The sequence below is a fragment of the Trematomus bernacchii genome, unplaced genomic scaffold (assembly GCF_902827165.1).
Source record: "Trematomus bernacchii unplaced genomic scaffold, fTreBer1.1, whole genome shotgun sequence".
Taxonomy (NCBI): domain Eukaryota; kingdom Metazoa; phylum Chordata; class Actinopteri; order Perciformes; family Nototheniidae; genus Trematomus; species Trematomus bernacchii.
The window spans coordinates 7,959,976-7,985,803 of NW_022987727.1; the positions used below are offsets into that span (position 1 = coordinate 7,959,976).

Here is a 25,828-nt window from a genome sequence, read left to right on the forward strand (position 1 = left end):
GTATTTGTATTGAAGAAAGCAACCCATGTGACCGACTGTCACTGAGTTGTGCTACCTTTAGGTGTCTTCTGGAGAAAAAGAAAGTTGTACAGTAGGCTATATGTGGGGTATTAATTATTTAAATATAACGGGTAGGATATTATTATTTGTTTTTCTGATGATTTAATGATTACCATTATCAGAAAAAAATAATATTTAAGTAAGATTGTAAGTGTAAATACTTCATAAATATGATAACTATTCATACCACAACAATACAAAACAATTGTGCTGGCACACAGCAATTCACAGGAACATCTTAGGAGGTTATGTGAGTTAGCTTAATGCTCTTTTACAGATATTGGCTATTTCTATGTCAACAATTCATAGAGTTATTGCAAGTGACATACACAGTGATTACCGAGTGTACATTGAACGCGTCAGGAGGCAGTGGTTTCTGTAGCAGTGCAGCTAACTTCAGCGTCAGCCATGCCTGGGAAATGTAAATTTCAAGACTCCTGGCTCTCTAGGGAAATTTACAAGGACTGGCTGGTTAAGGAAGTCCAGGACATTCACTTCGCCCGGTGTAGGGCGTGTTGTAAATCAATCAAACTTCAGACCATGGGCGAGGCTGCTCTCACCAGCCATTCAGCGGGAGCTGGCCACAAAGCAGCGGTCCGCAAGCTAGTGGAAGGTACAGTAGCTTAGCATCAATTATATCAAGGGAAACTGCCATGAAACGCGTTTAAATATATATGCATGTGTTTAATGCTGACCCTCCCTGTTTGTCCAGCCTCTTTAATATTGGGTTGTGGTGCTGCAGTTTTGTTTTTGGTGGTGGGTGTGTGTATTTGGCTGCAACAGCTGACGTGAGAGTTAAAAAATCTGTCTCAGGTAATTAACCACAGCTTTCACATCGGTCATGAATTATGAGAATGCATGCATACGATTTTTGGATGACAACAATATAACCTCGTATGGTTGTCATAAACTTCCTCTTACGTTTTAAGATGTTCTATTAAAACAATATTGCAGTGAAGATGAGGAACAGCTGTAGTTGAACATCTGCATCCTGCTGTAGTGTCCTAGTCTAGAGCAGGTGCTACGCCATGGAGAACAATTGCCTAAAGCTCGCACTGTTTTAAATGTAAAAAAATAATAAAAGTAATACTAGAGTGATGTAAAAACAGTATGTTGTTATCATTTCAATTTAAGGTTAACCTATATTTATTACCCCATTATTTTGTGATTTTCCATTATTATGAAGTTACACAAACCTGGTGTAACATTAACTTTAATTTGTTCCCTATTTGACAATTTAACCCCTTTTTAAAAGAACATTTAAGTATTCACAAAACACCATAAATCCATTAGTTTTGCTGTTCTGTGTAAAGAGTCTGCCATCACTTAACTCAGAAAACATTTAAGCACATTTAATCTCTTTTTAATTGGTGCCTGTGAGTTTATGTTGAGCCTGCTAGTTCTCATTATAAAATGTTTCAGTGTTAAACTAACTAACGTTGATCCGAGTTTCAAACCATGGGCGTTGGGTCCTTGAATTTGATGTTAAATGAGGTGTGGGAACCCTGTCCTTATCCTTTTTACAGCAGATTACAGTATTGGTTACTGCCTTTAATGACATGATGCTGCAGTATCAAGCTCAGTCCAACCTGATGAAATAAACCTAGAAAAGAAATCCGGATTGTAACATTTCAACGTTATATTTGTAATAATTGTCTTTACAGAACTCAACCTGAATCTACTTTACTCACAGTGTATTTTAGGCGTATTATTTAGTGAAGACTTCTCTCCCAAAATATTTGTTCTTTTCATTTTCTGTCATGCTTCATGACCTATAGTAAGCTTATTTTCTACTATTACAAATACTAAAAAAGGAGTGCAGTCATGATGCTGTAAGGCGTTTTGGACTAGATATGTGTGTTAGTCTGTAAATAAGCTTGTGTAGATGTGATGTACCTGCCTTAACCAGAGGGAGGCGCTCTGCTTGTTTCTCTGAGACACTAACAATCAGTGCCTCCCATTCTGTCTGTCTCTTTTTCCAATTAGGAGGCAATGTGATGCTGATCAATGCTGCTGGGCAGATAAATGGCAGCGTGAATCGGGTAAATATTTTAAGTGATTGTTTGGTTTTATATTAATTTTAGAGTTAAAGGTCTAGTTATAAAGAACATTCAAATGAACCTGGAGCAGCTCATATCAATGCACAACTATGACTCATAAAATGTTCCAGCAGCGGGAAGTAATCACTCAAAACACACTTTGTTCTCTCCGCCTCAGACTGAAGACAGCAAGGAGCAAGTGGCCATCTGCCTCCAGCGGGACGCCTTGGACAGAATACCAGGCAGCGACTGGGCCGATCAGCACCACAGCCCCACCTCCCACAATGCTGAGCTGCAGGATGCCACATTTCCTGCTGCCTACTTCACAGCACCAGGTACACAGATACATCTCTGCCAGCTGCCACACTCTTTTGAATTATTATGTTTACTAATTACATTCCAATATTAACAAGAATATTACTCTTTGCTGAGAAGTATCACATAAAAAACACTTAATATATAAAGCAAATTTCAAGGACTGCCTACTTCCATCTACGGAATATTGCAAAAATCAGGCACATCCTAAATCGCAACAATGCAGAAACACTAATCCATGCTTTTATCACCTCCAGGCTGGATTATTGCAATTCCCTTTTATCAGGCTGTCCAAACTCATCATTAAAGACCCTTCAATTCATACAAAATACTGCAGCACGGGTTTTAATAGGAACAAAGAAGATGGACCACATCACTCCTGTTTTAGCAGCATTGCACTGGCTACCAGTTAAGTCCAGGATTGACTTTAAAATACTTTTACTCACATACAAAGCGCTCAATGGTCAGGGACCATCCTACCTACAGGATCTTTTAATCTCCTATTGCCCCTCTAGGGCATTAAGATCCCAGAGTGCAGGTCTGTTGGTGGTTCCCAGAGTCCACAAAAAAAGGTCAGGTGCTAGAGCTTTCGGCTACCAAGCCCCGTTCCTCTGGAATCAACTTCCAGTGACGATTAGGGAGGCAGACAGTGTCCACACATTTAAGAGTAGGTTAAAGACTTTCCTCTTTAGTACAGCGTACAGTTAAGACTGGTTGTAAACCCCCTTTACATCCTCATGGACCCTTTGTTTTATGGAATTGTATTGTACTCTAACTGTATTTATGTCATTGTGTTATGTTCCTTTTTAAATTACGTTTGTTGTTTTTACATTGTTTTACATTGTCAATTTTGTTTGTTGACTTGTGAAGCCCTCTGAGACAAATAGGATTTGTGATTTTGGGCTATATAAATAAACTTGAATTGAATTTAATTAATGATTACCTTAAGCTTGATAGGATTGTTTGGGATAACATGACAGAGGAGGATGGAGTGTCTTTTACCCCCCCTGCATTAAGGTTTTATTTTTTTACTAAATGACAATGAAGTTGAATCAAAACTCATTTAAATATACAATGTTGTTTTTTATTTTGTTGTGGCTGGATTCAATTTGAAGGCAGGGGTCTATTAGTTTACAATTACTGTTAAAAACAGACACTGTTGTAAATCCCCCTGCCTTTTTTGGTCTTGTGGGAGGCGGGGCTTAGCCTCCACCTACCAGGCCACACCTGATCCCATTTAAGGCCTGTAATCAGCCCTGCTCAGTCTCTCCCGTGTCTGTAGCAGCAAGCTGACCTCATGTGCTCTCTTCACAAGCTGAATATCGATACATTATTTGAGTAAGTTGTGATTATGTTTATTGATGGCTTATCCTAATCCTTATCCTGCGAAAGCAATATTTGTTGTAACAGAGTGTTGTAGCCCTTCCTGATTTCCATTTGTGTTTTATGTTCTAGCCTTAAATGCATCACCACCATCATGTAGATCAACTGTTAACTGCATGTGAAGAGAATAAATGGTTGAACTGCTCTCATCGTGGATCCTCATACTTTGACTGGTATGCCAATGCAGAGGCACTTCAGGCAACCCTCCCTAAAATGATAGTCTAGTTTTTACAGACACATTTCCGACTATTCATGCCACAAATAAAGACACTTAGCCTGCTGTAGTATAGAACAAATGGTTTGCCTATCCAGTTTCTCCTTGACATCTTTCATTGACCTCATGATTTGTTCATCAAGGTGAAGGAAAGATTTTAAGGAGAATTAATTAGGAGTCAGTTAGGACGATACTAAAAGTAGCCCCTGGTTCTTGCATCACATTTTTCTCAGCCCTGTTTTAAACTTTCTGCGGTGTAAACCGCTAATAAGAAACCAGTTGTGCATTGATTGAAACAGCTACATGCATTTCATATTGTGAAGTAATCAACACGTATCTTTCACCTCTGACTTGGCAGGCACCTCCCGGCTCATCAGCCAGCGTCTCCTCCCGACAGGCGGCGAGGGGGGGGAAGAGACCCGCCGCTCGACTCAGCAGGACCCCGCAGATATGTCCCGACAGGAGCACCAGCAGAGGGCCGAGGCTCTGGAGCAGCAGCAGCAGATGAAGATCCTGGAGTGGCAGAACAGGATGAAGGTGCTGGCGTGGGAGCAGGAGCTGGTGAGGGAGAGGAGGAGAGCAGCGCGGCAGGAGGAGAAGGCCTTCAGGATGAAGAAGGCGTACTACAAAGCCAAGCTAAAGAGGATGGGAGAGGACGTTCCACCATCTTCCTCCAGCAGCAGCGACGAAGAGGAGAAAACTTCTAATCAGACAGGATGAACTGATTCTATTTTTCATCAGTGCTTATTTCATTATTGAATGCTTTTGTGTATATGCCATGAAACTGTTGCTACTTTTACACATGTATTATAAGAAGACTTTTAGTTGCTTTAAATCAGCAGTTCTTACACAAATACTTCTTTGATTTTTCTGAGATAAACTGAACTAGTTGAGTACACTTCGTTTAATCTCAAAGTGAAAATGAGGTTCTAGTAGACCAAAAGAAACCATGTAAATGGTATCAGATTTTGCACATCTTTTTGAAAGGCTTCTGACATATGTAAATATTAAAAAAATACCATGATCCTGTTTTGTTTTATGATCATTCATCACCATGTGTCTTAAGTATTTAACATTTTGAGATGTCCATTGATGTTAAAGGTTGAGGGTGATTGTAAAGAGCATTAAAAAATGTATTAAGATGAAATCTAATCACGGCAGATGTACAAATGTAATGTTATTCCTAAATGGACAACACTTCTTCATGATTGTACATGCATGGCGTCTTTTGCATGTCCAAATAAGTAACTTTTTGTTTGGCCATGTGAATAAATAATATAATAATAATTTGAGTTTTTACAGGGGAAGGCTAGCTGTTCGTGTTATGCTAAAATAAGCTAATTGCCTCTTGGCTTTAACGCAGAAAAATATATATTTGATCAAACTCACAAAACAAATATACATATTAACATTTAATATAAATACAAAATATCCCTTTTAAATCTGTCTGTGTACATGTATGTCAAAGATATAAGAATGTCTCAGATACCTGCCAATGAGTCATACTATTACAAATCTGACCTTTAAGTGGTCCTATAACCCTGAGTACAGGTTATATTCTGTCTCAGCTGGGGGCTTCTATTTTCACCAGGCATCATGGTGGCAGCTGAACATCTCTGACTCCTCTGGATGTGACAGGATGCTCTGAGAGTCGAAACAGGAGAGAGTGCCTTGTGTCAGGAGGTTTTGCCTGCTCAGTTTTTTCGCACCTGAAAATGTCTGTTCTCATGAATAAGGAAACCACACACAAACACCCAGAATAAATATGAACAGCCGTGTAGGAATAAGTCATTTTTTTTAATATCCAACATTTCTCTTGTTTCCGCGGTAACAGGGGAACAGCTGTTTCCATGCCGCCGTCCCCTTGCCGACGGCGGGATAGAAGGCATCCCATAATGAACACACGAGAAAACAAAGACAATCTCCCATCCCTCCTCCTCTCACCAACAATCTCTTACTGTGTCCGTCATTTTTCCACCTTTGCTTAAGCAGAGCACATCTCAACGTTTTAGGAACGCCTTCGTTTCCTCTCACTCTCAGAACCAGATTAACCTGAAGCTGGAGTTTTCTGTTAATTGACTGCTGTGTCTAAAAGCATTAATATGACTGGTTAATGATTTGTGTGCATATAAATCTTCAGTCTTGGATCTAGAACAGGAAGGTTAGTTTGAACCATATCTGCACTATATACACCCAGAGTTCGCCTGTTAGATTTGATATGTTGAAATTGTGTCCAGGGAGGATAAATGCACCGATATAGGGTTGAAATTCAAACTTGTTTGGTCAAATATAAACCAAATCCAGTGTCCTGCATGAAAGAGACACTTTTCCCGCTCTTTTCTTATCATTTGTCTTTGAATTTGTTGCATTGAGACTGAGAAACAGAAAAAAGGGAACATTTGGATGGAAAGAAATCACATACTTAAAAAAAACAATCCCATACAAAATGGCAACATAAATAATCAATACAGTGTCAATAAAATATTGATAAATAAAATAAATCTCATGTCTGTACAAGTTAAAGGTACTGTCAGTTGAAGATAATGAATGGATCTGTGAAGAAAAATAAATAAATGAATGGAGCAGATGAGTAGGAATCAAAGTCTACACCTTAAACAGAATAGTGGGTGATGTTCCTGTGCTGGAGCATTTTTTGGCAATACTACTTTACAAATATGTTGGCTTGTCATCTTCCAGGGACATGGGGAAGACAGAGCAGGGAGATATTCATTTGTGAGGTGTGTGTGTTTTTCCAGAATTTGCTTTTCAATAAGTGTTTCTCTGCGATGAGTAACGTCCTCGCCCTCGTCCCTGCAGCTACACACACAGTTTCTGACCCAATTTGTTCCATCCTCTGGTTTTGTACCTCATGATTTATTATTACGCTCAATGTGCTCTATCTGCTAGGGTTGCTTAAATGTCACAGTGCTCTCTGCTCGAGGACAACACATTTTGGCAACACAAAAACCTCGTTTCTTTGAGACACTGCATTTTCCTTTGACTACAGAAAACACAGTTATGTCAGCTTCACTCCCTTCATCCCTCTGAAGGCTGGTGAAGACTACTTGTCTCCATTGCTTCTAAATGCCTGTGTGTTGTTACCTGAAGGCCTGAACTCAGCTGTGAGAGAGGAGCAGCTGCTGATGGAAAGACCTGGCACTCAAAACCACTTAGAGGCTTTTAGCGCTGACACACCTGACATCTCCTCTCCTCAGCAGACTGCTACGGTGCTGCAGAAGCGACGCCAAATCTTGCAAGAGACCTCATCTCTTCCTAAACAATGAGAGGAAATGTGTATGAATGTGTTCTGGTTTGAACCTCTCCATCAATGGCAGCTTGTTAGCAAAGTAAGGAAGTACCTCAAATATAAATAATTCATTTCCCAGCAACTGTGTTCAGCCAAGGAGGGGAACAAAACCTGGCAGGGGATCTATGTGTTACAGACACGAGCTGATGCAAGCTGGATATGGACTGCAGGTCTAATTTGTGAACTCCAAATAAAATATGGTAGCACACTGAGATTAATGACAGCAAATCAAAATCCTGCAAACAGTCGGTAATGTTTTGGCGCAGATCTAGAGGCCTTTTTAAAACAGTTTTTTTTCAATTTGGACTTGTTTTCATGGCACAGTCATTGAAAAAACAACAAAAATACCCGAAAAACAAAAATGAGAATTACACCTAGAGCTTTCACACCCTGCACAGGTCATTTTCATCACAGGAAATTGAAGAACGAGGGTGTGAAGTTCTGATTTTAAGTGTGTCCCTTTGGCTTGGATTTCTGCAGAACTTCTTCTTCTTCAGAAGCTTTTAAAAGTGAGTCTCCTGGATGCTGCCGGAGACATTTCACTGCTCCTGTGGCGTCTCTTGAGGCAGGTTTGAGTCGTGATGCATCAGAGAGTGAAATACCTTGAGGGTCTTTAAATGGTTGTTGCATGACACACAGAAGCAGACAGAGGTCTTCCTTCACCCGTCAGCACCAGACACAGATGAACACAGATGGGTGACAAGGGCACATTCATGAACACTGGATCACAAAACAGCACAGTCTCCTGAATGAGACGATACTTTGACACTCGTGACTGGGCTTTACTAAATGATCCCCCAACTCTGAACCTTCCTGTGGTGCTTTAGCTAAACGTTGGCCATCTTTCTCTTCACAATCATCTTCCTTCAAATCTCTTCTCCTATATAATCCTTCCTCTATATACAATCAGTTCTTGTTGCTTTGATATTTTCCGTTCAACCTCATGTGGCGGTTTTTTGATAATCTCATGGTATAATATTGCCGGACCCCTACTGTCGCTTTACAGAGTTGATGAATGTGAGGAAATGTTTCTGAGGAAAACTGTTTCCAAGGAGAGATTTGGGGATTTTTTTTTTCTTTGAAGGGGAAATGTCTCCCTCAGCAACGTACAAGACTGCAAACGCACCGACCTCACTCACAACCTCACACGGACACAATCATTTAAAAAAAAAAAAAAGAGAAAACATCACGAGATTTTCTTCTTCATCTCCAATGAAAAAGATACAAAATGTATAAAAATGTTATTTACAGTCTTTTCTTTTTTTCTTCTCGCGGACACATGTTGTCCGGATCACGCTGAATTTTTGTTTGAAATCTGAGGATTTTGTGTTCATCTTGAACAGTTTGTAGGTAGTAGAGGTGGTTGACTCAACGTCCAAATAAACGGCATAGCTCGTTGAAGGCGGTGGGACTTGAAAAACGTAATTTATACAGTACAAACCGCCAAAGAGCATCCTCCTTAACCTCATCGACGCTCTCCCTGTCGTATTTTCTGACAGACTCAGTGTCTCCTCTGTCCCGAGTGTTTCTCAGAGTGCTCCAGTGGTTCAGGTCGATCCATGACCTCTGAACCTCGTGTTCCAAACACCGCCTCAATGAATAAAGGGACATGTAGGCTGTCATCAAGACTGTCCTTCACTTCTGTTGGCTCTGAGGAAAGAGAACACAAATGAGTCTTTGAAATCCTCTCTACTGATGCTAATTCCACTTACACATAGTGACGACAAAATACAGTTCATACAGAAGCAAAATGAGCAAATGAGCTGTTAGAGGCAGAGCCAGGGAGACAGAACAAGTAGAATGGAAGGGTGCAGGAAAGAATAGCCAAATATGATGTTTACAGAGGATCAGGGGAGAGGGGGGGATTCATTAACACAGGAGGACTTACTCTGAGTCGGGGGAGACTTCAGATATGCTGTGGGAGGTTGCTGACTGGGGCGGGGAGGGGGAGGGTCCATGGGCAGAGCCATTAGGCCCAGGGTTAGAGGGGGGAGGAGTGAGGACGGTGGAGCTGAAGGAGGCCAGGATAGAGGACAGGATGTCCAGGTGTTCGCAGGACGGTTGTCGCCCCAGAGCGTTGGGATTTGAACCTGCGCCCTGCGGGACAGTCTGACCGGTGTACCTACATGGGGGGGCGGAGTCCAGCCGTCCTCTGACGTGAGGCGGGAGCTGCTCCTGCAGGGGCTCCTCAGAGATGGGGGGAGGAGGGGAGGACGAGGGAGGCTGGTCGGGGTGCGCAGGCTGGCGGGGGGGCAGAGTGCGCAGCCACTCCCGACACGGCTGGGCCCCGCCCCCGTTGGGCTCCAGCTGCTCCCTCGACCTGCTGCTCATCAGCGCCCCCTCGAGGTGCTCCCGGGACGAGGCCTGCCGCCGAGTCAGCGAGTTCAGATGGGACCTCGACCCGCTGAGGAATCCCTCCATCCCCCCCGCTCCCCCGTTCCCACTCAAGTCCTCCCTGGAGGCGTGCACGCTGCCTGTGTGCTGGAGGTCCAGTCTGTCCCTGGACCCCGACAGGTTCTCCCTGGATGAGGAGACCCGCTGATGCTCCAGCCCCAGGCCCCCCAGCCCTGCTCCCTGCCCCAGCCCCAGCTCTCTCCTCCGGGGTAGGAGGTCCAGGTTGTCCCTGGAACCCCGGGAGTCCAGTCGGTCTCTGGACCCGCCCACCGCCTGCCTCCCCAGGGTGTCCCTAGACAGCTGCCTCCGGGACAGCGAGTCCAGCTGTTCCCTGGAGGAGTAGCGGGAGCCCGGTTGAGAGAGAGAACCTGAACCTCCACCTGCACTGGTGGCAGAGTACATGCGACCGTACGAGGCTGCAGGGACCCCCCGGTGGCCCAGAGTGGAGGTCCGGTACCAGTTCAGATCACTGGGGGCCCGGCCTATTGAGGAGAGACCCTGGAGTGCCGGGGGACAGCCGATACGATTCTTCAGGATACCTGAGACAAGAAAATAGGAACGTGAGAACATTAGACGGGGACACAGAGTAAAGAGAGTCAAATGTGTCGAGGCGTACAGAAAGATGAATCGAAAAAGAGCACAAAAGAAGGAGGAAGAAGGAGTCAGTGTTTGGTCAGGTTTTTTAAAGTTAAATTCACTTTTAGGTTCTTAAACCTTATAATATCGAAATTGTTATTTTGAATGCAATTAAAAAATAGAGTTACAAAAGTCCTTTATACCCACAACAAGAAATCTATATTGTCACTTTGTTGTTCATATATACTGAGATTTACATTTCGTAATCAAGCACATTCCTAACCTTAAAAACTAAAGTTTTAAAACGTAAGTCACAGGAGGAAAGCGTGTGTTTGTGTGCATCAGGCTTGAAATAGGTTTACTAAAATAGCACCCATGCTCCCAGGCAGCATTCATGACTGCCATCTTTCTCTCTCTCTCACTCTCAGTGTGTCATTGCATGTTCCCATTTTATATGTATGTATAAAAACTGTCCTGTACACATAAAAGTGTCAGCCATGCTTTCAGGGCCAGATTTAAACCTAACATAGCCTAGAGGGTTATTTAAGTCATCCTTTATGCATCAGGGTCAGGTCATCTGATTGCAGTCCTGTATTGCGTTAAGTGGGTGAAAGACTTGCGCATTATGTGCACATGAGTTGGTCAAAGTGAAAATCATTGTATGTTGACCATTATAATCTTTACAAAACTTGACTTAAAATAATTATCCTCTTTGAACGTCCCAACAACACTAAAAGTCTGATATAAAACCAACAAGAAATCTAGTAAACAAACCAAATCAGATTTAAAGGATATATTTGTGAATTTCCATCATCATGTAATGTAGCACTGCTGGGTCACATGTCGGTTCGACTTAAATACATTTAAATGTATAACAGACAAACTTCAAATACAGAAGATAAGGTCAACGTTATTGAGCTGTGTTTTAAATGAAGCTTTGCTGACACTGAAAACGTCTCCGTCTTCCTCTTGGCAAAATGCCCCATTTACATCCTGATGAAGAGGCTGCATCAGTCAGACAGGAGGTCAAGAGGTTTTTTATTCATGGACAAAGCCGATATTATAGAATACAGGCCAGGGGCTATCAAGTAGACAAGTAGATGTTTATAGAGATGAGAAGTAAAAGAGACAAACAAGAATCTATTTCCCATAGGTCTTAAATGCATTGTTTCAGAATGTGTATGCATATGTTTATTTTCAAATGTTTGAAGTGATGTGTCTTATTCAGCATCCATGTGCCATTTTACTAACTAACATTTTTTTGCATAATACACAAACTAAAGATTACTATATTAAAACCAACCCAAAATATCAATGTGCCCTTAGATTTTTTCATTTGTGTGCCTCTCACCCTTGCGGTGCCTGTTGGGCTGGGTGAGGCCGTTCTCGTCCCCGCTGGTCAGCGCCGCGTCAGTCTGGTTGTTGTTGGCGGCGTCCTTGCTGTAATCGGACCCAAGGGGGCGCTCTGAGCCCCACTTCTGAAGGCTGTGTGTCTCACACTCCTCCAGAGCGGGCCAGTAGGACAGAAGGTCATTGCCATCCAAATCTGTAACACACAAAAACATCAATCACTTCCTGGTTACTCAATAGCTGACACCCTTCACACAAACATGTTCTCAGCCACAACTTTATTAAGCAATGACTTTCGACCAAACACCAGTTACATAAAGCTGCCAAAATATTCTCATGCCTCATCTTTTAATATCAAGTATTTTGCTTCATTATGTTGCAGTGCTTGCATCCTATAGATACAAAACAGATGTATGTATCAAGTAACAGGTGTCCACAGATGAATAGCACATGTTCATTAAAAACAACAGTCGGGGCTAATTTAGAGTGACATACTGGTGGAGAATATATCAGACTATTGCAAATGTCCTATGAACACACACAATTCATGTTTGCAGCCATTCAACATGTTAGATAGTTCTGTGTAGACACCACTTTTGATTAATACGTTTTCAAAATGATTGAAGAACTATAGCTGTCTATCAAATAATTAACCTTTATTTATTCCAGTTACAAGTCATTTCACCATTGATGTTAAGCACATGCTTTGACAACCGCATATTGTTCTAATGGGTAGAGTTCAGTAAGCCTTTTGGTTTTCTGTAACATATTATGAAATAATGCAACATCAAAAGGTTCATTTATACTTTTAATACTCCACCGAAAACCTATATTGCAAGAATCATCAGTTTAAAAAGAAAATCTCAATACACAAATCAATAGTCCTTGAGCAGGACTCTTTAACATCACTGAATGTTTAGATATGAGAACTGCCTTTAAAACCAAAACAAGTCAATAAACCATTTGAAAATCATTAAAGTACCTTTGGTGCCGTTGTGGGCGGGCTCTGTGAGCAGACGCTCGCTGTGATTGGAGCGTTTGAATCGCCGCTGAATGCGTCCACGGAGTCGGACGTTGTCCTCGCTCTCAGAGGAAGGGATGGAGAGACTGCGCTCCTCGTCCATGGAGAGATCTGAGTCTGTGTCTGAATCTTCACCTGGTGGAGGCAGGAAAGGGAGGGGAAGATAGAAAATGGAGGCGGGGAGGAAACAAGAGGAGGAAAAGAGAAGAATATAAAGCGTAAGGAAAGATTGTGTTGACAGGTTATTCTCCATTGTGAGGTGAGCTTCATCGAAATGTATATGCAGCAGAAACAGAGAGTATGAGAAGAAATGGAAAATGTGTGACTACTGCTTTCTGAAAGTGTGTGTGTTCACCTCCGTCTCTGTGGAACATGGCTACATCCAGGTCTGTCGCTCCGGTTTGTACAATATTCTGTTCCAGAGTCTGACGGGCCAAAAGATTTTCTCTAACAGGGAAAGAGGAGAGAAATGAGGACACAGACACGCACACATACACTATACTGTACATGCAGCCACACAGGCCAGACATCCATGTAATATGTACTGTACTGCACACACACACACACACACACACACACACACGCCCATATAAATACAGACAGGTCAGACAATCACTGGGCCATTAAGACACCAACAGCCCCTCTCAGAGTACATTAGTGTTGCTCTACATACACTACAGTACATTGTTCCATCCAATCTTCTTCATATTTACCCCACTGACCCACAAATGCACAACAGGGTTTTTGTTAGCTAGGGAATTTCCTCCCTGAGGCAACTGTCTCCCAAATCAGAGTCACAGACATTAATCAAACCTGACAAACTTCAATTCAAATGATAATTTATCACTGGTATATTGTTACTTTCAAATGTGCTTTTGAACTACAGGAGGAATTCTGCTATCGGTCTTAACCTGTTCAACCAGCCATGGTGTGGAAGTCTTTCTCTTCAATACATTTATAGTTATTTGGTGGGAGTTTGGATGTGTGTTTGTGTGTGTGTATTCATTTACCTGGCGGAGCTCACGGAGGAGATTGTGGAGGTTCCTAGGGTGATGCGGTGCAGCCCGCTCTGCTCCAACAGAGAGGCGTTGTGATAGGGATTCTGAGCCTAAACACACACACACAAGAAGGGCCAGAGTTTTACATCAACCATTGACCAAACAGAACTTAGTGTTAACTGAAATATAAAACAAATGTCCTCCTTTATAATGCTTTTGAACATGGGAAAAACTGCAATGTATCGGATGTACATACTGTATCAAGAGTACTCCTCTAGCCTCTATTCCATCATTCATATTTGCATAAAGGGCTTTTTTCAATATGTTTCTATCATAAGATAATCAATGATAAATACTATACCGTGTGGTTACATGAAAGTAAAGATCTTTTTCAAGAGATCTTTTTTGTTTTTATTCAAAACGTTACTTACATGTCTAATCTTGTTTTAAATAGTATTATCCTTCTTTGAATTCAAGAACAATTGAATTAGGCCAGTGGCCCCCGTACAAAGGTACCTGAGGAACTGTATCCTCAGTAATTACAAGACATTTTTAGAAAGTTTCATCGTTTTGTTTTTTGTACTAATGTATATACTGTGCTTGTTCTGGTATGTTAATGTGTTTATCTCTGTAGATGTATCAAGGAATGTGTTCCTCTCAGTGGCTATTTATAGATGTTTTGTATGCATTTTGTATACCTCTTTGAAACTGTGATAAGACACATTCAACCTTTAAAGCCCTCAAACCGTTGTGTAAATGCAACAAATGTAACTTCAGTAACTGTTACAGTAGGTCATGAATTCAAAATCATTAAAAATGAAACCGTGATGCAGAAGGACTAAAATGCAACAATGAATTTATTTGTTCAACAGTAATAGAAATGAAATGGAAAAACAGGAAAAGAAAACTGAGGAACATTCTCAGTCTGCGTCTTCAGGCAGGCAGCAGCATCAGACTGTTTCTGAACCAAGAAGGGCTGGACTCGTCTCTTCCTTTTGACCTCACGCTTCCTGATTGTCCGTTCATCCTGCGCTGCAGTCATGACAACAGGTCCATCATGGCGTGTTGGAAGAGCCAGAGTCACAGCAGGGCCTTGTTCTCCGCTGAGCTCCACATCCTCACAGTCTGTCTCTGGTGTACACAGCTCCACTGGATCAATCTGGCTGGTCGTCAAACCATCCTGGGTGACAGTGATGGCAGGAGGCTCATCAGCAGTGGTCACAGAAGAGAGCAGAGCTGGAACCACAGCAGAGTTGTATTCAAGGTTTGACGCAGAGGCAAATGGTTCTTCCTCCAAGCTGACTTTGGCAGAAGGTCCAGCACTTGGTGTCAGAGGAGTAGGTGAAGGAGAAGAGACAGGTTCCTGAATTGGTTCTCTGTCTTCCTCCAGACCAAGCTCCTCATTCAGATCTTCAGCCAGGGTGTGAATGGTCTGTGCACCATCCACTACATCTGCTAGATGGGTGCAGTTTCTTTTGTTGCTTGAATTTTCAACCACATGTGTGTTGCTCTGAGGCTCAAACAGCGCACACATCTCACTCACTGCAGCATCTGCAATGGTGTTCAGTATTTGTGCTGCAAATGAGTTAAGCTCCCTCCTCCGGATGTCTTGAGCCGGGTACATCTGTCTAACCTTTTCCTGGATAGACAGGACCATGGCATCTCTGATGGAGCAAGAGAAGGTGACCTGATGGTGCACATTGGACAAAGCAGTGGAGAGTTTGTCCAAAACACACTTAGTAACCCCAACAGCCATTTGATTGAGCTTCTGCGAGGGCATGTTGAGAAAGGTGCTTCGAGGAGGTGACCAGAAGCCTTGTAGGACTTTTGGTACCACCTGCAACACCACATCTCGTGGGCCGAGCAGTTTGGAGCTGGGGGCAGACTGCAGTCGCTCTGTCAGTCTCCTGCCGTACTCCTGAGCCAAGTTCATCAGCTTTGGGTGACGAAAACCAGCAGGGATGTCACCTGGGGACATGAGCAGCCTTCTGGCTTCAAACACGATGTCTCGCATTTTCATGCTGTTGATCACCTCCCACAACAGATTGAGAAGAGGCTTTGCAACGTCTTCATCACGGTCCTCTAGTTCAAAGTCCCAGAGCTGCACTCTCAGTGAGCTTTTGCTTTCTTCTCGCAGCAGGTCTGTCATGTCATCGACAGTCACCTCAGATGGGATCATGTCTTTCTGCTGAAGCCGCAAAAGTTCTATCACCAGTGCGATCTTGGTCTTGTAAGAGCTGATATGCCAGCAGATCTGCAGAGCCCGCTCATATATGGGGGTGTCGAACAACACCCTGATGGGTCTGTAGATGCCTGTGCTTCCTTCAAGGAAATCCATGGACATGTTGTCGCTGGATTTCTGAATACTCTCGCTGACTGTTGAACCATCCTGAATGGAAGCAGGGGTAACAGAGCGTGGAGTAGTTAGAGCCATAGGAGAGTTGCCTCTGCTTTCTTCAATGGACTCCATTGATATGCTGTTGCTGTATATCAGAGTACAGAACAGACTTAAAAACACAATTACAATTTTCCAACGAGAGACTAGAGAGTAGTCAAGCACAGTTGATCAGTTGATCGCACAGACAGAAGTGAACAGTGTGTGTTCAGGTGGCTGAATGTGGCTGGAAGGAAGGAGGATTCCGACTCCTTGTCTTGGAAATTCTGGAACCTTCTGTTCCGTAACCCTTGGTTTTTGGAACTCTTTTCTTGGGGAACTATTTTCTTAGTTTTTTTTTAGATTTCTACTCTACACTGTGGAAATGCATACACAACTTCAAAAACACGCACAGAAAAATACACACTGGCGAAAGCACAGAGGAGACATAATAAGAGCAGCTAAAGAAAACAGAGTGCAGTGAGCTATGAACTAAAAAGTAAAAACACACATACAAGATATAAGTGGATAGTGGACACACACACACACACAGGGCTTTTAAAAAATGGGCTTAAGAGCAGGCAGGGTTTCACTGGTCCGTATAAAGTTTGATCTAGGTCAGTCACAAACCCTGAAGGCAGAAGGACAGGAGAGATGGATGGATGGATAGAGGGAAGGAGGAATGGAGGGCAGGAGGGTCTTTGTGCTTCTTTAGTAATGGCCACAGTGTGAATGAGCAGCTAGAAAGGGGAATACTGTAGAAAAGACTAAAACATAGTCAATGACTTTGTGATCATGATGCAAGCGTCCTACAGCTGATGAACACCCCATTATAATGTTATAATAATCTTTTTAAAATCTTTATTTACAAAATATGCTGTGATAACATAATACGTCTATCCAGACCAAGATACCAGACAACCTATATTCTTAAGGGTCAGCAGAGACAAGCTGCAGCAGTACGGAGGCTGTAGTACGGAGGCTGTTTCCGTGTGTGTGTGTGTGTGTGTGTGTGTCAGGGTATATGCAGGAATCCTGAAGTCAAATTTAATACCTTTTAAGACCTTTTTTAAGACCCTTTCCATACATTTTAAGACCTCATCGCCACTTCGAGTTTTAACCGGTTACATTGGCGACACACTTTACCTCACATTTACTACAGTATTGATCCTTGATTGGTCCTTCCTCCTTATCTTCCAACCATTTGGACGCAAACTTGCATTTCCCCATAACGATGTTGTTTAACAACCGGCGTAAACAGACCTTCGCGCGCTATCAAGCAGTGAGCGTGCGATGTCCTGTTCAGATGACGTCAAACCCAACGGGATGCCATAAATAACTACACAGAATCACACTCCACACCTACGCAATGATTACATTCAGGCACACTTTAGAATACAACCTCTTTGGACAATTTATATACTTATTGAAAACAAGCTACAACATTTAATACCTTGGGTTAGGGTTATGGCGTTTAATACTTTTTAATACTTTTTAATAGCCTTAATTTTCGCTAAATTGATTTATCAACTTTTAATACTTTTTAAGACGCCGCGGACACCCTGGTGTGTGTGTGTGTGTGTGTGAGAGTGTGTGTGTGTGTGTGTAACTTACAGTGTTCTGCGATGGTCTTGGTGGGTCCTCTCCGGGACTCTTCTTTCCCAAACAGGCTACGCTCCAGGCCTCTTTGACCTCTGAGTTGAACAAAGTGAAGACCAGCATCACCGACAGACCCTGGGATAGAGAGCAGTAGAAAGACACAGTTTAAGTTTGGATAAGTGGATATATGACGTCTTTTCCTTTATATAAGCAAAGTTTGTTCCTCTTTTTATTTGAGCAATTAAAAAAGTAACTACTATTTGGGCAGTAAATATGTATTTATCTTCTGTCTATACAAATGCGATAGCTGTTATTATCCGGATGGAAATTGAATCAGTGTTAGAGTAAAGCAGAAATGTATTAAGATGCACTGTGTTCCTACCTGGAATAGGCAGAGGACATCGAATATGTAATAGAAAGCCAGGATGCTGTTGTTCACAGCCATCAGACCACACAGCCAGGTGGAGGTGGCGACCAGCAACAGCAGGAAGGCATTGCGAATAGTAGCTCTAGAGAGAGAAACATGGAGGTCAATGGGGGAGAAATCGGTCATAAAAGGCTGACATTTACATATCATAATGACTAATAACATCTGCATAAGTTTGCAGTTTTTTAGACAGACAACATCAACATGTTGCATCCCTACTTGGATGTGCAAGTTTATGACTTATACAGGGACATGCACATGTTAATAGGTTACATGTTTTATGTATAAGATCACTTATATAAAAAACAGACAGAGTTGTTGGAGCGAAGCAAAGAGAGGCACCACAGAGCTCAAGGGATTTCTTTGAGTCGTTATAGTTTGATCAATAAAGGCCTCGTATGATTGTTGTCTATCAAATCAACATTGACTGAATGAGACAGATAGAAATACAAATATATTCTCTGTTAGTTATTCAAACCCAGATCAGTTTTCAACACTTCACCCCCCACTGTTGTTTAATGCTCGTATGACAGCGAAAACAATGTAGGAGTTTTATATTTAGTTTGTAGTTTTAAAGCTATGTAAAGGTTGTTAGAAGTTGGATTAGACCATTTTAATATAGTTTGATCTTTCGAAGATCTTTACTTAGGATAAACACGTTTTTTTTTTACCATGGTGGCCCAGTACTTACATGACAGGGAGCTTCTTGGTCTCCTTCTGAGAGGGATTGCAAGACATCTTGGCAACAATCATGAAAATCCCTCCGTTCATCTAGATAGAAAGAAATCAATACAAATGATAAGGCAACATTTTTAATGCATTTCAGCTAATCCAATACTGCCGTGAGCAGCATTAGGGGTCAGGATAAATACATGAAACTAAATCAATGTGGATCAAATAGTCATCTTAGAGGGAAAAAGGTTTAATAAATTCAAGATAAAGACAGACTAATACATGACAAATGAATTGCTCTTTAATTTAGTTTTGGTTCCTTTGCTCAAACAGTTAAAAAAGACAAATTAGTGAATACAAAAAAGACATGTTGAACAAATGACTGATAAAAAACCCACATCTAATAAAGGTTAAAAAAAAGGCGCATGAAAGAGTAACACTGATAACAGACCAGAATGCACTGTAATTATTCATTCATTTAAAAAAAAGCCTGGCACAGTTGCATGTCTAAGATGTAAGTGCAGTCAAGTTGTAGAGCAAAAGGTTATAGCTTCATGTGGGAAGTTATTAAAACTATGGACTAGCAAAATTCAAGTGTGTTGACTTTCTTAAATGAATTTGGAGTACAGCCAATTAGCACTTGGCTAAGGATAAATTCATAATGAAGTTTACACATTTTATCTGAAGAAGTGTTCAAGCCTGGTACTCTAAGCAGATTTTAATATCTGAAAAACTCAAATGGTTGTTTACGCTTATCAACAGTAAACCCTTAAGTAAAAGTCTATCATATGAATGTTTACACTATAAGTTTGTTTGCATACATTGGTATTGAGAATATAAGAAATGAAACCAGTTACCAGTATGACGATGGCTATCGGACCAGCAAAGCTCCAGATGAGTTTGTCATAGATGGAGATCCAACAGAAGTCTGGGTTCCCGTATCCCTCTGGGTCCAAGCCCACAGCCAGCCCTGCAGGAGACACACACAGTCAGATCAGACACAACAGGAAGTGACAGCATGTAATCATCAGAGTGATAGTAGCAGGACAGCTCAGAGACGTAACAGAACATATCCCAATTCATGTTAGGTATTAAGCTTTTTAGTTATTAGTTATCTTCGTAATAATTTCAGTGGACAAATCCTCATGTTAAAGGTGATCAGGTCATTGGCAACTGGGCTGTATATGCATAATGACAGTCTTCAGAGATGTGAGTATAAGTATGTTTCTTGATTCACAGTTCTGGTTAGAACTGGGACACTTGATGTGAACTGTGAAGACTCCTTGGTGTCCTTGTCAGGACAACTGTCAAGGTCCTGTCAGTTGAGGGTTTGCAAATTGAATTGCAAAAGTAAGGCAGACAGGAAGCGCCTAAACAAGTCGGACAGACAGATTAAACACATCTCTGAGCCGGAGGAAAGAGGAATGGTGTGTGTGTGTGTGTGTGTGTGTGTGTGTGTGTGTGTGTGTGTGAAAGTGAAATCAATTCTTGAGGAAAGGTGAGACAGCGGTCGGTGTGTGTGTGTGTGTGTGTGTGTGTGAGACTGTGACACTTAAAGCCACAGAGATGGGTGTTGACAGAGAAATGTTTGTGTGTGTGTAAAAGAAGAAGAAAGACAGATATTACTTTCTTACCATATGTGTCAAGGGAGAAATGGCCTGCGTCTGTGTGTGTGTGTGTGTGTGTGTGTGCACTTTCCTATCTCTATATTAAAATGTCACAGAAACCTATTTAATACAAGTGTCAAAAGGACACCTTATCTACACAGCCAGACTCATTGTGACTTTGTGATGTGTGTGTCGGTGCACGTATATGACAGTGTGTTTTCATAAATGTATAAATGTGACAGGGACATGGATGCATAGACATGCTTCGGACAAATATCTCAAAGATCTCACATGTCTGCATCTGTACGTGTGTTTTTTACCTGTGATGATGGCGGGCACGCCCCAGCCGATGGCGTAGTAGAACCTCATGGCGCCGTAGTTAATGTTGCGCTGCTCCGTCTGCATCCGGTAGATATGAAGCCCCTCGACGAACATCCAGGCAAACGTGGACATGAAGAAGTAATGCAGGAGGATGGCGACGACTGTACACAGGAACTGGAGGGGGAGAGAAAGATAACAATTAAAGGAAGGAGAAAAAACCACGGGGAAGATAGCAGAAGGAGAAGAAAAGACAGAGAGAGGAGAAATAGAGATGAAACAGGAGAAGAGGCAAAAAAAAAAAAGGAAGGGAAATGAAATATGTTCTGTATTGATCTTGTGACAGATGCAGACGTCTTGGCAAGCCACCAACAAGTCTTTATTACAACGCAGCAGGTGTCAGCAATGAAGCAGGCATTCATAATTTCATTACTAAAGCGACTAATGAACAGCGTTTAAGGCAGCATGTTAGAGTATGTCTGCAGGAAATGTACAAAATAACTGATATGAATATAAATTGATGTCGTTAATGTGCTGAATTAAAGTAATAACCCCCAAGAGTGCGTTGTTAACGTCCATTATGGGAATGACAGTGAGCACCGTTGGTAGAGGAAAGAAAACAGCAAAGAACGCAGGTAATGTGATCGTTATGGCGATATTGTATTTCCTGGTTTTAAGGGGATTATCAGCCCATAATTAATTCCATTGCTTAAATCACTAATTTAAAATCATATATTTAAATCTTTAATCAGCTTTTATGGAAATGACACAGGTGATATATTTACTTTAATCTTTTTTTAAATCAATTAGTATTGAAGGACATGAAGAAATTGTATTTATTGCTTTAGATGGGATGCAGCACAAATGCAGAGAGGATGTCATATCAGTGCTAGGAGAATTGTAATCTGCCATAGCATACATTGCTGAGCTCCATCAAATGCCAGGGTTTGCATTTGATCAGGAAGGAATCCCAGTCATTTCTTCCAAATCACTTTTGTGAGATAAGTCCTGCTGTTTGAATTGGAAGTAATGCTAAACTTCCCCATGAATAATGCAGTATATTAGCATTTAGGCTTTCTGAGGAAATTACCCCTGAGGCTGCATTCAAGCGTGTCTGAAGAGGTTTATTTGAACTCTGTCCCTCGGTCTCTTTTGTTTGTTTAACCAGAGGAGAAAGATGCCATTCAAACTCAAGTGGCTCTGAATTACAGAACTGACACATCTGGAAGTTCAAATCACTGTCTTTGTGCCGTCTATCAGAATAAAAGAAAAAAAGTCTTGATAACACACAGGTTCGTGAGTTAAAAAGATGGCTGCTGGCGACTGACGGCAAGCTTTTAGAACCATGGTTTGATACAAAAAAAATAAAGTGAGAACAAACAGTCTGGTGGGATTTCTTCATGTGTCCTAAACTAATATAAACAGCAGACAAGGAGGATTACAGCTCAAAAGGCTCAAGCTGTCCATCCTGTTTTGGCTTAAAGTGCGACAACTGAACTCAGATCTAATTTGACTTTCTCTCTCTGTCAAACTCTGGAGGAGAGCAGCTGAAAACCCAAACATTTCAAAATAAACATTCCTGTCTTTCAACCTTCATGGACTCTGGAAAAAGGAGAAATACTTTATTTGAGAAATACTACAGCTTAGCCACTACATCTTAAAGATAAAGAAAGGAGAATTTGACATCCAAGATTTTGAGGTTAAAAGAAGCTCAGTATAAATTCCTTACCGCCAGAGACAAGAGAGAAAGAGCAGCAACTTGGCAGAAATACAGCCAGGTGATGAATTTCACACTCACACACACATTAAAAGACACTACAAGTTACACACTACAAGAAAGAAAGACTAATAAATGCACAAGCATGTCATAACAAGTGTGCACACAAACACAGGACTGCTGCGAGCACTAACATGCTCTCCGAAGCATGATGCACATGAATTACAGAACATATTGCTCGGCTAGTGAGGAGTCCCACTGTAAGAGATGTACAGTCGGCTGTGGGAGGGATACAGCTTGATTAATTGGATTTCATGCTGAGTGAGCACATATTTGCAGTACCCTCTCAGCAAGACTCGCTGCTCTTTAAACACACATAAACTAGACCCTCCAGAAAAACGCGATTATGCGATCGCATAATTTACCGCATAATCAGCAAAATAGTGCATATTTTTAAAAGGCCGCATATTTCTTAAAAGGTCGCATAATCCCCGCATTTTTCCACACAAAATTGAGGAAAAAAAAAGTTAACGTGAAGTAGTGATGTCATCAGCTCGCGCAGGTAAACAACACCGTAGAGTGAATGTGTGGAACTCACACGAGAGAGAAAAGCAACAAGATCAGCGCCATATAGATTATTATATAGCCTACTATTATACTATTATTATTATATACTATTATAATTATACTATTATACGGCTCTGACCAAGATGAACAAATAGAATCCATCCCATTTGCCTACGAACATTTCTGCTAAAGACCGGGCAAAGCAGTACGCAGATGTCTTGCACGAAAGTGGGGGGAAACTATTCGGCACCCCGTGCAACTGTGTGTTGGAACATACAAGATTGAAGCTGGTCAGATAACGAACGGGTAAATGAAAACAGAATGAGGCGGAGGTGTGTGTGTGTGTGTGTGTGTGTATCATAGGAACTCTTTAAAAGGGCTTCCTTTCATTCAGTAGTAGCCTAGTAACAGGGTGTGGGAGAAGAATCACCTTTTTTCCGCCTCCCGCATATTTCGCAACTTTTCGCATATTTCCGCATATTTCGCAACTTCTCCGCATATTTCGCATAAAAACCCCGCATGTTTAATCGCATAATCAAGGATTTTAGCCAGCATAATCAAGGATTTTAGCCCGCGTTTTTCTGGAGGGTCTAATAAACACGTACACACACACACACATCTGTGATGCAGCAAAACTGAAAAATGGAAGATGTCAGGAGAGAGGAAGGAAACAAGAGACCAAGTGAAGAGGCAGAGGAAGAAAAAGTAGTAAGTATATCAGAAAGAGTATTTTAACAATAAGGAGCATTACAAAACCAGACACACATCAGATGAAGAGATAATGACCTGGACGGAGAGACACAGAGGGTGATTAGAAGGAAAACAGTGTAAGGCAAGGTCATTTCAACTGGTAGCTACAGTGTGGAGGTGTGTACAGTTTAGAGGCGCAACAATACATCTTATTCATTCACAACACTGCAAGTTGGGAACTGTAGTGAGACAAATGAGTAAGACCAGGAAGTTAAAGCCACAAGAAAACAAACAGGGCTACAGAAACAAACACACTTTCCCCCACCAGAATCTTACCTGTTGTTCCGTTTGATTGACCCCGAGCAGAAACACCAGCTCCGACAAAAACATGGCCGCCGCTGTGTTTGAATGAATGCTTCTCATGTTGGACTTGAGGCCTCGGAGGCAGGAGAGCACCAGGACGGTGAAGAGGAGGGCCATCATGGAGAGGCACAGACAGGAGTAAGTGATCAGGGCCAGGGTCTCCAGATCCCCCTCCAGCTGCTGCTCAGAGGGAGAGGAGAGGAGGGAGAGAGGGGGTCAGTGGATTTATATCATTATTTTGATGGAAGATGGACAGGAATGGAAGAGGAAAAGAAAAATAGGAACTAATGATGAGGAATAAACATCTTAAAGACATTTTTCAATTCATGTAAACTACACCTTATTTGTAGAAATATAGAACTTTAAATTCATCTTGAGGCATGAGGTTTCTGATTCCTCACTCTTCTAGCCTCAAACATCCACATCTGATCCATCATCACTTAGTATGCTGTGCCGCGATGGCCAGGGGGTTTGTATTAAACCGTGAAAATCTTCTACAGCTGTAACAAGCTTCCTTTAGCCCTCAGAATGTCAGGCCGAATTAATTATGTGGGATTTCAAACCTTTACATCCACTAAATCTAGCCATTTTCAGCTTAGATGTTTAAAAGTTAAAAAAAGAAGAAGAACTGACACACTTGCAGAAATAGGTATGTGTGTCTAAACAGCGGGATCGGGATAGGAGATGTACAATTAATCCAATACAGACCTCATTATGATGAGTGGCATATGAAGTAAATGAAATGTTTGTTAATATGTGGATCATACTGCATATCTGTAAGTAGGTCTCCACAAACCACTGACCTCTCTGTGTGAGCTGTCCATCAGCACGCCGAAGGTGCCCAGTCTCTGACACTGACAGCGGACATGAGAGGTGTTCCTGTAGACCACCATGCAGTCCCTGACTGTCCAACAACCCCCGATCTCATACCTGCAGAGACAGAGAGAGGGTTAGTTATGAAAAGTTCTCATTTTAAAAGAGACTGAAACAAAGAAATGGAAAGACTGACTGTTTCTTATGTGCAACACATCTACTTTGTAGCGTCCATGTTGTTTCCACATTAGGTTCATGAATACATCAAAGTTTGACTCTCCAACCCAAAATTGGACCATAGAAGGAGCATGAGAAAGCATCTTAAAATCCATCAGCATTACAAAACAAGGGTTAAGTGTTGCGGCTTGTGTGTGAATTTCAAATATCATGTTTTATCATGTGTGTCACGGTTTATATGTGGCACTGTCTAAAAAGTAAAAACACTAATAAATTGCAATTTAAAATGTTGTAATTCCAGTTAATGCTTGACAATATTGACCATAAATCATAACATCTTTATTACTAATGCTCTACTTTTGAAAGAGCTGTGGTTTAACTCAGTAACTTTTGTACACAGTGACACCTTATCGTGATGTTGGCGCTGGCAAAAGCTTTGCTGTGGTCCAGTCAAAATAAGCGAGTGGCACTGAGCAGAGGAGAGGTGCAAAAACTGGCATAGCTTTATAGAATAAATGGGTTTTTCAACACAACGTCAAATGTTATTGATACAAAGAGTATGGTCTCATCCTATATCTTGTTTGAAAGTATACCAATATACAGCCTGTACTCACTGGTTACTGTGGTTCCACTGCACACACAGTGGCTTGCTGCGATTGGCCGTCTCCAGAAGCTTGAACTCGAGCAGGATGGGCTGGTCCAGGTGTCCGCCCACAAACGTCTGGTTGTTGAAGACAGAGACACTGACCACCGGGGAGTTCATTACCGGGTGTCTGGGAAGCCTGAGGGAGGGAGAGAGATCGCACAGTTACCGTACCGTAAGACTGAAGAGAAGTTTAATGTGCTG

The 25,828-nt window shown here is 41.8% G+C and overlaps 2 protein-coding genes across 3 annotated transcripts in view; one reads left to right on the forward strand and one right to left on the reverse strand.

Moving 5' to 3' along the window:
• Nucleotides 1–400: 400 nt before the first annotated feature.
• Nucleotides 401–5,040, forward strand: LOC117494237. Its single transcript, XM_034145042.1, has 4 exons — nucleotides 401–673; nucleotides 2,047–2,102; nucleotides 2,278–2,434; nucleotides 4,370–5,040. Exons 1-4 carry the CDS (start codon nucleotides 469–471, stop codon nucleotides 4,729–4,731), a joined length of 780 nt encoding a protein of 259 aa, XP_034000933.1. The 5' UTR covers nucleotides 401–468; the 3' UTR covers nucleotides 4,732–5,040.
• Nucleotides 5,041–5,318: 278 nt separating this feature from the next.
• Nucleotides 5,319–25,828, reverse strand: part of celsr3 (cadherin, EGF LAG seven-pass G-type receptor 3) — a 104,173-nt gene continuing 83,663 nt past the window's right edge. For both annotated transcript variants that reach the window (XM_034145037.1, XM_034145038.1), the window contains exons 24-37: nucleotides 25,596–25,763; nucleotides 24,795–24,921; nucleotides 23,965–24,171; nucleotides 20,657–20,831; nucleotides 19,587–19,699; nucleotides 18,749–18,828; nucleotides 18,013–18,139; nucleotides 17,646–17,765; nucleotides 13,670–13,767; nucleotides 13,015–13,106; nucleotides 12,621–12,794; nucleotides 11,640–11,834; nucleotides 9,207–10,251; nucleotides 5,319–8,968 (exon numbers count right to left, since the gene is read on the reverse strand). In XM_034145037.1, coding sequence (XP_034000928.1) covers nucleotides 8,941–8,968; nucleotides 9,207–10,251; nucleotides 11,640–11,834; nucleotides 12,621–12,794; nucleotides 13,015–13,106; nucleotides 13,670–13,767; nucleotides 17,646–17,765; nucleotides 18,013–18,139; nucleotides 18,749–18,828; nucleotides 19,587–19,699; nucleotides 20,657–20,831; nucleotides 23,965–24,171; nucleotides 24,795–24,921; nucleotides 25,596–25,763 — 2,749 coding nt within the window. In that variant the 3' untranslated portion in view covers nucleotides 5,319–8,940. The remainder of the gene's footprint in view (nucleotides 8,969–9,206; nucleotides 10,252–11,639; nucleotides 11,835–12,620; nucleotides 12,795–13,014; nucleotides 13,107–13,669; nucleotides 13,768–17,645; nucleotides 17,766–18,012; nucleotides 18,140–18,748; nucleotides 18,829–19,586; nucleotides 19,700–20,656; nucleotides 20,832–23,964; nucleotides 24,172–24,794; nucleotides 24,922–25,595; nucleotides 25,764–25,828) is intronic.

Coding starts and splice junctions, on each gene's coding strand:
- LOC117494237 (XM_034145042.1), top strand. CDS start 469: ATGCCTGGGAAATGTAAATTTCAAGACTCCTGGCTCTCTAGGGAAATT. Junction 674..2,046: donor GGTCCGCAAGCTAGTGGAAG/GTACAGTAGCTT, acceptor TTTTCCAATTAG/GAGGCAATGTGATGCTGATC. Junction 2,435..4,369: donor TGCCTACTTCACAGCACCAG/GTACACAGATAC, acceptor CTGACTTGGCAG/GCACCTCCCGGCTCATCAGC.